This window comes from Anomaloglossus baeobatrachus, chromosome 7, assembly GCF_048569485.1.
Source record: "Anomaloglossus baeobatrachus isolate aAnoBae1 chromosome 7, aAnoBae1.hap1, whole genome shotgun sequence".
Classification (NCBI taxonomy): domain Eukaryota; kingdom Metazoa; phylum Chordata; class Amphibia; order Anura; family Aromobatidae; genus Anomaloglossus; species Anomaloglossus baeobatrachus.
The window spans coordinates 245,624,720-245,637,389 of NC_134359.1; the positions used below are offsets into that span (position 1 = coordinate 245,624,720).

General features: G+C 40.5%; 1 protein-coding gene across 1 annotated transcript in view; it reads left to right on the plus strand.

The window, feature by feature from the left end:
- Positions 1 to 12,670, plus strand: part of SDR42E2 (short chain dehydrogenase/reductase family 42E, member 2) — a 54,598-nt gene that overhangs the window by 1,160 nt on the left and 40,768 nt on the right. The window contains exons 2-3 of the mRNA XM_075319143.1: positions 8,047 to 8,405; positions 8,501 to 8,596. Coding sequence (XP_075175258.1) covers positions 8,061 to 8,405; positions 8,501 to 8,596 — 441 coding nt within the window. The 5' untranslated portion in view covers positions 8,047 to 8,060. The remainder of the gene's footprint in view (positions 1 to 8,046; positions 8,406 to 8,500; positions 8,597 to 12,670) is intronic.

A 12,670-nucleotide genomic window follows, 5' to 3' on the forward strand; every position in this document is an offset into this window, starting at 1 on the left:
ATATTTATGGCATGTGGTGGTCAAATTTATAGCAGCCCTTTACTGTCACAGCATCACAAGCCATCAAACTAATGCAATATTTCTTTGCAGCCTTGAGATATTTACAAGAATTATTTAATGTTCTGTTTTCTATATTTCTAGACATTCAGTGCATTTTATGTCTCTGTCACTGCTGAAACCTATAGTAGCACACAACATTTGTATGTTTTCTTAGCAGGGGTTTAGTAAAATGAACCAAAGCTGCATTATTGTTGAATGTGAAATGACTGTTTTGCAAGGCAAGTTTCCTAAACCACTTACAGATTTGAAATAATGTATAGAGCAGGTGTGTAACATGGCCAGTCATTGCTCTATTATTCCTGATCTAGGTCTGTTTAAAGGGATCCTAAAATCTACACCTAAAACTACAGGACATCTATAGAGATGCTAATATCAGTCACATAAATATATTTTAAATGTTCTAGGGTCATAAACTAAAGATAAAGAAATTATTTATATGGTGTAATGGCCAATTGTGTGTAAATGATAAGCACATGTATCACTGAGGTCCGCCTGCGGAGACCCTCACTGATGCCAAGTCCCTTTAGTATATGAGACCACAGCTCCTACAGATAGTGAATGGGAGCAGTAGATGGGTTTATTTTGGATAAGTGACATTTATTGTTTATAGGGCAGTGCCATGGGTGTGTACCACTCTGGGGAGACCTCTGACTAGTCTAGGACCAGAAAGTCACGAAACCTTATTATGCACAGATCTGCAGCTTATGTACGAGTGAATCTACTTACTTTTGATGCTGCAGGGGTTAAGGAAGCTTTCCTATTTGGCTATTCTTTGTAGCCTTAATCTCAGGTGCAGCTCTTTGTGACCACTCCTCTTCACTATAAAAAGTCACATGTCTTACCATCTGATGCCGGTTATAAAATCTCATTCTTATGTTGTCAACTTTGTAAGGAGCCAGTCCCTGGAAGAAGCTGAGAAGCCATGACAATTGCAGCCGTGGTGTTTAGCTGCATTAGAGGAGCTTGGAGTGTTTTCCTTTTTTGTGTCAGTTTTCCCTCTGTCTGTCTCCCTTTCCTTGTGTTGTATTATTGCAGTGGATAGACTAATGCTCTCGACGGCCTTCGCACTAGCCAGGGTGAGTTCATTGCAAGTGAGGGCCTAGGCATGTTCTGGCGACAGGGAGAAGGACACGTATTGGGACGTTAGGCTAGGGAGTGTAGGATACAGATTCAGGTGAGTGACAGAAGGTGTCCCCTCTCCCCACTCCATATCACCAGGGCCTTCTTTCTATACCACCCCCATTGTTACCTCTGTATTGTGCCACACGTTGACTGTCTGTACACTTCAACGTGACAGGCAGCCCCTTAAAGTAGCTGTCCAGTTTAGTGATCACATTTGTTGATATTTTTCTGATTATCCCCTCATTAATCCGATCAAGTAAAACTACTGACTGTCTCAAATAACAAAAATGAAACATAGAGCATGCCAGTGTGTGCTCCTTGCCTTGGAGATGGGACCAAAGGTGGCCGTTAACCTAGGCAATTGTCACGGATGTGTCTGGACCTTCAGGTGCTGTTGTTGGGACTAGGTGCAGAAGGACCTGGCGATCGTCCAGACATTAATGGACGCTGTCCCTTTAAGGACTTGATTTAGGGTTTTTTTTGTTCCCTTGCCATGGTGGAGGACCCTTTCCTCCAGCTGGTAATTAAGGGCCTTTATAACATGGGGCCTCTCACTCCTCCAGTGCGGGTTATACCCTTCACTTGCAGAAGTTGCTTGCCCAGGAGTGCATGTGGCTTCAGACTACTGTTGCTATATATTCTGAAGATTCCCTCTCAAGATAAGTTGTTGCTTTTCCTTTTTCCCCTTTTGCTGGTTTGTTTGTCCCCCCCCCCCTTCCCCGTTGAATAGTGGGTGGTGGGATTTAGTCCTAGGGTCTGGCTAGGAGACAGGGGCAAGTTCACGGGCCACACCTCCTATCCCTTATAGGTCCCTGTGGTTTGAGGGAAAGTGCATCAGGGTCAGCGCAGGAGCCCCTGGTTCCCCCACCCCCTTGATGTTTCTGCCTCCCTTATTCCCAGGAGTCCACTTGCTGGGTGTCTCTCCCCACATCCAGCATGACAGCAATGAGTAGTTCTGGAGTACAGAGTGGGTAATAAATTGCAAAGTTGCTTGGTATTATAAATACTTTGCAATTGTTGTAACCATTTACAAAGATGAGACAACATCTTCAACCCGTGTATTCTTTATTCCATAATATTTAAAAACATTGTGAAGATTTGTGGAGTAGCGAACGCAACCGCTTATCAGGAATTTGACGAGTGGCGGTCGGCATTTCTCCATCCTACCCATGACTGGGCGAAAGTCACATAATTTAAGTGCAGACGTGAATGTGCAATTTTTCAAAGCCTTTTACGCTAGAATAAAAGGATAACATTTTTGATGAATCCGGCCCAATATTTATGGCACTTTTCAGGGCTATGAGTAAGGCCATGTTCACACTGCAGTGCGTTGTGATGATTCAATGGAAATCCCCTCAAAACAAAATTCAGACAAACCCTCAACAGGATCAATTGACTGCAATAGCACAAACGGAGTGCACAGGAACTCCACTTGCTGAATGTGCCTATTTGTTCAGATGGGAGCGGAACCGTACTATGTTTCTGTACTTGTTTAAGAAAACACTTTCAGAAAAAAAAACAGATTTTCTTTGAACGTTGCTGTCGCTGGTTTGTCTGAATACTGGTTTTAAGGGAATTCAGACTGAATCACTACATTGCACAGTAGACATGCAGTGTGAACAGGGCATAAGGACCATGCATTTGGCGCTGGGATGTTGCGAATATATGAGAAGTATCAAAACTGGAGAGAATTTTCTTTTCATAGCTCCACCTGTTTGAGCCATAAAGGCAGAGACTATTCATATGCATTGAGATGGCAAACCCCTTTTATATTTATTGTACAGCTTGAAAACCATTGCATGTTTTCAAGTTTTGTTGTGCTATACAACAGGAATGCACCCTCAGCTCTAATATTGGAAGCATACCAGTAGAAATCCATTACATCTGCAATTTGTATATTTTTCTCCTATTTTTAAGAAATAAAAAGATGAGCAGTTGCATATCTAATAAGCCCTTGAGCCTAATCAGGACATTTAAATTGTGACTCAAAAGTTAATTCGCACCTCAATTGCTGAGATTTCTGGTCTATGCACTTGTGACTAGTGATATATTTATATAGACTTTGTATCATGCTAGGTATGGGAAAGTATCACACATACAATGATTGGGAAGGGAAACCCTATGTCTAGAGAAGGGGTTGATGGTGACCCCTGACCAAATCTACTGCTGGCCACTGGTTCCCCTGACCACCCTTGATAGATTCCGCACCCAAGTAAAATACCTGGCCCTGGATGACCCTGAACTGAGCTCTAGGTAAGTAATGGATGGGATGAGCGCTCAGTCAACCCTACTAAGCTCTAAAGAAGACACAGAGCACAAAGAGGGAGAAGTGAACAAGTTACTTATATCCAAGAAGATTTAGAGAGAGGACCTCAATTGCTGAGATTTCTGGTCTAGGCACTTGTTACTAGTGATATATTTATATAGACAGTGTATCATGCTAGGTTTGGGAAAGTATCACACATACAATGATTGGGAAGGGAAACCCTATGTCCAGGGAAGGGGTTGATGGTGACCCCTGACCAAATCTACCTCTGACCCCTGGCTCCCCTGACCACCCTAGATAGATTCCACACCTATGCGCCAAGTAGGATACCTGGCCCTGGCTGACCCTGAACAAGGCCCTAGGCAAGGAATGGATGGGGTGAGCTCTTAGTCAACCCTACTAAGCCCTAAAGAAAACACAGAGCACAAAGAGGGAGAAGTGAACAAGTAACGTATCTCCAGGAAGATTTAGAGAGAGGAACAACAATAAAAAAATGTTTCTTCATATGAACACAAGTCGACTGCTTGCATCCTATGCCTGTATAGGAATATAACTCTATCACCAGCAAACACCAAGGGAAAATGTGGTTACTTAAGGACACAAGGGGAAGTGATGATGATTAGCAGCTGAAAGGTGAAGAATGATATCTGCAAGGTCCTAAAAGGAAAGGGATTAACTCCAAGCAGAGAAGATACATAGGATACCATTTACACCACAGCAGGAAAAATAGAATGTCAGGGAGAAGTTTGTGTAGCCAAACACTGCGACCTTCTACAGCCGGACACCACAGTACTGTCTGTCAACCGTGACATAGTGACTGAAGAGGAGTGAGTAAACTCCACATCTAAAAGGTGTTTAGGGTTGTTTTTTTTCTGTAGCAGCTGTGACTCTCCAACATTACTTGATTCTGACATTTATCCACAAAGATTTATTTTTATGCAAAATTGTATGAAGGCATGAATGAGTTTAAAGTGTTGGATTGTATGTTCAAATTGTGCCACTCTACTTTTAGAAAATATGAAGGTACAGGGATAAAAAAAAATATTTTTTAATTCAATTTTAATTTGTGTTTGGCGGCAAAAAAGTTGATCAACCTACCCTTAAAAAAAAAAATATTATATAGCTAAAATATTGTAAAAATTCAAGTAAGACCTCAGAGACTATTACTACGATTTAAAAAATGTAGCAATTACTTTGGAAAAAAATGTTTTCTGTTTAGGCTTTTTTATGTGTTATAGAGCATTTGTTTTGTCTTCTGTTGGATAAACTACTCCGTGTTTTTAGCTGCAGCACCATCCAAAGCTCAGGAGATCGATAGGTTTTAATTTCCTTCTGTGAGTGTCATGTTTGCACATCAAACCCATCTTGTCAGAGCGACATTGCCAGAGTACAGACTGTGAGGCTCCTTCTCATTCAACGATAGCAGAATAATCTGATAGTGACCACAAGTCCACAGTTGAGGGGACTCTGGTGACACTACTTCATCAAACCATTTGCCAAATCTGTATTTATATGTATCAGTGTGTTTTGTCATCCTATGTTAAATAGTAACCTAAGATTAGAGGGGGATTTGCAATAATTGAGGGGCCTCGTTGGAGCTTTTGCCTTGGGGCCTGTGAACTTCATGTTATACCACAGCACCCAGGTTGCATCCATAGTGTCATGCCCACCTGGAAGTTCTGGTGGTAAATGTAACACTTGGCTACATCTAGGAAAATACCAGGTTTGACCTTTTTTATCTGGAGAGCAGTGGATATACAATAAATATCTTCCTTGACCTACCAACCTGCCTAGCCTAAATCCATCACAAATTTCATATCTGACCCACTTTCTACAATTTCTTCCTCTCTTGACATGAACCATACACCTTCTCATCGCTTTTGAATCCCTGTGCTCATCTCAAAACCCAGTACAATGTTTGCTCTTCCAAATCTTTCAGTGGCTTGAAGGTCCTCCCGATGACTACCTCTCTCCTTAGTGGTGAAAATGGGAAAGGGACTTTCGGGTGTTGTGTACACCTAAAGAGAAGGACAAAATACTTATAGTAGCAGAAACAAACTCCAGTTTAGTTACCAAGAAACTAATTATAAATTTTTTAGGAATAAGTACATAGGATTTCCTCCAAACTTTCATAACGATGTCTTCCAAAGGACCTGGGTCTCTTCTTTTCTATCACAGGAACATCACTATAAAGAGCTGCCACCACTCTTTACTACATCATATACCTATTGAGGATGAGACTCAAGCGGTCTCTCGGGATCTGACTGCTGTTCCAAATTATATTGTCATGTGTGCACAGCGAGAAAGAATAACAATTAGTTAAATCAATTATGACTCTCTATCTCACGACTGGCAAGCCACTCCAACTGACTGAAACTTTATTTTTCGGACAAGGCTTTATAGTATGGGTGTATACAAAAGTATAGTCCAATCAAGTATTGCAGGTCGGGGCTTCAAGACCTATAGGAATTTGCATAATCTCTGCTGGATTGGTCAGTCCAAACTTTAGCAATTTTCCTTTGTTCATCATCTTGGGTGAAGACAGGATGTGGCAGCCATCTTTAAGTTACATATGCTGGTATATACTGCATTAAGGAAAAAACACTGAATATGCAATGTGTGTGTGTATATATATATATATATATATATATATATATGTTAGTAAGAAACAAAAACATGCATAAATATGTGTGTTAGTTTACATCTACTAAACTATATACCTGAGTCTATGAAATGGCTGAATTAAGTATTTTGGTTATTTAATTCTTATCATCAACATACCTAATGTCGCTGAGACCTATATTCCGGCTTTTAGGATGTCCTCTAGTCCAAAATGTTTTGCACAAATTAACAAGATGAAACAGTTAACTTCACCAGTATGAAAAACCTTACACTTGTTGACAAAATCTGGAACTTCTTGAATGTATACAGTGTTGTATCATTTTGATAAAATCTCAGTTTTATTTGCTGCAGATCTACCAGTTCTCTGAATCCTGAGCTGTGTATAACCCTGCCCACACCACTGATTGGCAGCTTTATGTGTACACTGTGCATATAACGGAAAACAGTAGAGAGGGGTTTCACACCGCGCCAATGACCGACAACTCCTGAAATTTCAGATCAATGCTTCTTTATTTCACGCACAGGTCAAGTCAACGCGTTTCAAGAGTCTTAGCTCTCTTCATCAGGACAAGCTGGCAAAGAACATCAAATCTGCTGTAAGGCAACCTATACAGCAATATATACCTTAGAGGTGGAGTCCTGATCCACCCCTTTTGAAAAAAATCGGCGGGAATCCATACATTTAAAAAACAACAAGACAATATAAATCATAAAATTGTCAAAAATATTCCTTTGTGAGAATATATTCATAGTTTCAAGATGATTGGTAAATCTGAATAAAAATAATATTGAACGAAAAATAAAAGATGTATATAACAGTGTGCACAGGTATAGTTCTTGTTTCCAAAAACATTGCAAAGACACATATGTTCCCAGATAAGTCATTATTCCATAACCTGCCTAGAACCATATTACAAATGGTCTGCAGCCTACGATCCAAGTGTCAGGAACATAGCACCAGAAGCATTTAGCCGTCTGTGCCACAGATGAATACGAAAAACCTGCCCAGAATCAGCTTATCAAAAATATATATTCTCCTTAGTCAGAAACAGAAAAACAAGGGTGGGGAAGGAATGGGGAAATAAAAAATTGGATAAATATCCCTTTCATCGCCCAAAGGAAGGGTTTGGAATAATAGTTATATATACTACCATGTGTGAATTAAACCAAAAAAATACAGTGAATAACCATTTGTAATATGGTTCTAGGCAGGTTATGGAATAATGACTTATCTGGGAACATATGTGTCTTTGCAATGTTTTTGGAAACAAGAACTATACCTGTGCACACTGTTATATACATCTTTTATTTTTCGTTCAATATTATTTTTATTCAGATTGAAACGCGTTGACTTGACCTGTGCGTGAAATAAAGAAGCATTGATCTGAAATTTCAGGAGTTGTCGGTCATTGGCGCGGTGTGAAACCCCTCTCTACTGTTTTCCGTTATCTGCCAACCGGGGACTGCTGCCGTGACCTGGAGTTACATGCTTGCATAGGAGTTGTGACTTTCACAACCTTATCTGGTGAGTAGGATTACTTATCTTAAGACCCCTTATATACCGGGGTAAGACCCTATTGCGCTTCTTTTTCCACAGAAATTATTTTGATTTTTTACACTGTGCATAGGCAGAAATCTACCAATCAGTGGTGTTATGTACTGAGCTCCTCTGCTGGCTAGTTCACCTCCCCTAACAAGCAGTGTTGGTGTGCAAGTATGCAAACATAAAAAAAATATTATGACAAATCTAGTAACCCAAGGGGTTTTTTTTGTTATGTGATATTACATATATGTATATTTATTTCTGTGAAAAGTATATCAGTCTATTAAAAAATGAACTGCTTAGTGTAAGATCGGGTTTAAAAACTTTCTCCGTCTTCTTTCATATTTCTGATTTCTCTTCTGTAAACTTCAATTCACATTAAGTTATATTAATTAAAAATTGTTTACTATTTTTGTATGATTTTTATCCTCAGGTTACACTGATTAAATGTGGATAAAACATTCCATCATGAGAGAAACTAAGTATGTATGTGAACTTGAAGACCTAAGAAACCATATTGAAAGGGAAGACATGTGTTCGGAATGTCTAAGAAACGCTCTGCCCCTAAGAACAGTCCGAACTAATGGTGTGGTGCCCCATCAAAGCAGGGTTTCCTGTATGCCAAGTGCACACCCGGGCCCATGGGAGATAACTAAAGTGCTGGTCACTGGTGGAGCAGGTTACTTGGGACATAACCTTGGACTAGCTCTTACAAAATTGGGCTACAGTGTTGTTTTATTTGATATACACAAGCCGGACCGGGATGTTCCAATTCGTGCTTCATTCATACAGGTAAATCCAAAAGTCTCAGGTATCACCATATATCTCCATGAAGACCAGAGAAGCCTCATGCGTCTTATAGCTGTAAAGCATTGTTTGTATTTCAGGGTGACATCCGGGATTATGATGCCCTGTACAACGCTTGTGAAGGAGTTGACTGTGTTTTCCATGTGGCTTCCTTCGGAATGTCCGGATATCAACAAGTGGGTAAAAGATTCCTTTCTACATCAACTGGTTTTTTTTTTACATTTATAACTTGTCTATGGGGGCTTTACACGCAACGACATCGCTAACGAGATGTCATTGGGGTCACGGAATTCGTGACGCACATCCGGCCTCGTTAGCTACATCGCTGTGTGTGACACGTACGAGCGACCGCCAACGATCAAAATTACTCACCTTATCGTTGATCGTTGACACATCGTTCAAATCCCAAATGTCGTTGCTGCTTTAGGACGCAGTTTGTTCATCGTTCCTGAGGCAGCACACATCGGTACGTGTGACACCCCAGGAACGACGAACAGCACTGTACCTGCGTCCTCCGGCAATGAGGTGGGCGTGTCTTTCATGCGGCTGCTCTCCACCCCTCCGCTTCTATTGGACGCCTGCCGTGTGACGTCGCTGTGACGCCGCACAAACCGCCCCCTTATAAAAGAGATTGTTCGCCTGCCACAGCGACGTCGCTGCGAAGGTAAGTCCATGTGACGGGTACTAGCGATATTGTGCGCCACGGGCAGCGATTTGCCTGTGACGCACAAACGACGGGGGCGGGTGCGAACGGCAGCGACATCGCTAGCGATGTCGCTGTGTGTAAATTGGCCTTATGTTTTACATATACAAAGTTAGATGGAATTTTGTTGGCCACCATGTAGATAATAAAGGGGTTCTTCACTGAAAGAGAAATGTATAATTTTTTATTGCTACCAATTTTGTATGACAAATATTTTTGTCATTATTTTGGTGGAGCCTTTTGAAAACGTGGTACCGTGCATCGTTGTAAATCCACAAAAAAACATAAGTTTCATTCGTTCTCCCACAGAGATTTTTTGCGTCACTTTATTATCACATGATCACAAGCACTATGTTCTGCTCTTTCACACAATATCTCACTGAACACAAGAACAATTTCCAAAATGTTCACAAGGCTGAGTTTCATAGAAGATTTTTTTACCCTGTAACATGAAAGGTTAATAATTTAACTTTAATTTCAAAATCTTCAGTTTGCTAAAATTAGTTGGTGCAAAAATGAGTACACCCCACATCAAAAACTATTAAATCTAATATTTTGTAGACCTACTTGATTTTTAAGGACAGCACCAAGTCTTCTGGGCCTGGAATGAACAAGTTGGCGACATATTGCAACACCTATCTTTTTCCATTCTTCAAGAGCGACCTTTTAGAGCCTGGATGCTGGATGGAGAGTGATGACAAGCAGTGATGAGCGGACCCATGGAAGTTTGTTTCGGCCGGTTGAACGGACTTTAAAGTTCGGTTTGCGACCTGGACTTGACCTGAACCCCAATGGAAGTCACTAATTGGGCAGTTCAGGTTTCTAATTTAGACCTCAAAACACAAAAACCTTATTAAAAAATAACTTTTAATAGATTAGATTAACCCCTTCACAACCCATGATGGATATATCCGTCATGGATCGTGTGAGGTTAATCCCCGCCCCCTGCCGTTGGGCAGGTCACGGCGATCCGCGCACATATCAGCTGTTTTCAACAGCTGACATGTGTGCCTGCAAGTTGCGAGTGGAATCACATTCCACCCGCAACTTTAAACCCCTTACATCTCGCTGCCAAAGTCTGGCAGCGAGATGTATATGCGCGCGGCCATTAGTTTAACTTACCACCACCCCCTCCGGAAGTCACGTGCGTGATCACGTGACTTTCGGTGGTTGCCATGGTAGCACAGGGTGATGTGATGACACCTGTAGCTAACATGAGTCACTTTCTCTCAGTGCCGGCAAACTTCTGACATTGAAAGTAAAACAGCATATCTGCAGATCTCGGCTCTGTAGCAAAGATCTACAGATATGGCAGAGCAATCGGATTGTTAATCCATAAAGCCCCCTAGGGGGACTAGTAAAATAAAAAAAAAAGTTTAAAAAATAAACCCCCTAAAAGTTTAAATCACCTTCCTTTCACCCCATTAAAAATTAAAGGGTTAAAAAAATAAAAAATATACACATATTTGGTATCGCCGCGTTCAGAAATGCCCGATCTAGCAAAATGTAAAATCAATTAATCTGATTGGTAAACGGCGTAGCTGCAAAGAAATCCAAAGTCCAAAATTACGTTTTTTGGTCGCCACAAGTTTTGCGCAAAATGCAATAACAGGCGATCAAAATGTAGCATCTTCGCAAAAATGGTACCATTAGAAATGTCAGCTCAAGATGCAAAAAGTAAGCTGTCACTGAGCCATAGATCCGAACAAATGAGAACGCTACGGGTTTCGGAAAATGGCGCAAAACGTACCCCACTTTTATTGGACAAGCTTGTGAAGTTTTTTAAACCTCTTAGATTCAAGTAAACCTATACATGTTTGGTGTCCACAAACTCGCACCGACCTCTGGCATCACAACAACACATCCGTTTTACCATATAGTGAACATGGTGCATAAAATATCCCAAAAACTATTGTGCGCTCACACTTTTTTTGCAGTTTTTCCACACTTGGAATTTTTTTGCTGTTTTCCTGTACACTATATGGTAAAACTTGTGGTTTCATTTAAAAGTACAACTCGTCCCGCAAAAAACAAGCCCTCATATGGCAAGATTGACGGAAAAATAAAAAAGTTATGGCTTTCGGAAGAAGGGGAGGAAAAAAAAACAAACGGAAAACGCTCTGGGGCTGAAGGGGTTAAAATAAAAAGCCCCAAAACACACATAAATTGATTAAAAATGTATTAAGCAGAATACATTGAAAGGTCAGGAGGCTGCACAGATTGATATAAAAAAATATTCAATCGCCTATATACAAGCATGTACTGCATATATCAATGTGTGAACAAAAAGCCGTTAGTCATATAACAGGTCAATAATGGCTAATTCTCACAGATGCAAAAATAGGCATCAAGTCATATTTAAAGCATCAATATGCATATGATAGATACTTGACATATTAACAACTTATAGAAATTAATAGATATACTGTATATACTACCGACATGCAGTTGCTAGGCAGTTTGTATGTTAATAAATGCCTCACCTGGCCCTAATCATCCCTAGAAGTCCCTATCTAGCACTGTGCACTACCTAGCAGCTGAGGTCGGCACCCTGATAAACGAATTGGCGCCCCCACTCACTGTTGGCCGTCCTTGTCTTTGTCTTACCCTAAAAAACCTTGAAACAAACTAGAAAGAAAATTGATAAAGTGCAATGAAGTGATATCAGTACAATTAACAGAATTCAAAAATATTAAGTCATAAACATTATTTTAACATCGGGTATACTGACACTAGGGTCAGCCCCAAAATATAGTACTTATCATTATATCCATTGCCCAATGCCTCGACGTGTTTCCCCGGTGTGGTTCCTCAGGAGGCTGATTCATTAATCAGACTAGTGGCATAGTCGATCTCTCATATGCACAGTCACATCAAGCAGCGTGCCTGCACATAGAGCAGGGGTCCCCATCCCTTTTAACCTTGAGAGCCACTTTTGACTTTAAAAGTTGGTCGAGAGCCACATTGTAGAGATGAAGACGTAGTAAAAGCCAATTTAGCAATAGAAAACTGGAAACAACAATTGGAAATAAAGAATCTTCACCATATTGATATCAGAGAGAAAAAGTGATCTCCATACAATGCACTAGACCAAGACCAATAATACCATATACAAGGGAGAAATACCGCCACACCGTAACCAGACAACTTATTACCACCACATAGTAACTGAATACAGACACATACAAGAGAGAAATAATGCCACACCGTGACCAGACAACATATTACCACCACATAGTGACTGAATACAGGCAGATACAAGGAAGAAATACCGCAGCACTATGACCAGATAACATATTACTAACACATAGTGATCGAATACAACCACATACAAGAAAGTAATTCCACCACACCATAATTAGACCACATCGTAATTGAATATTACCACATACAAGGGAGAAATACTGCAACACTATGACCAGACCAAATAATGAGCAAATAATACCACACACAAGACAAATACCACCACATCGTGACCAGACAACATATTACTACCACACAGGGATATATAATACTACAATAATGATCATGAAGAAAAACCACAGTA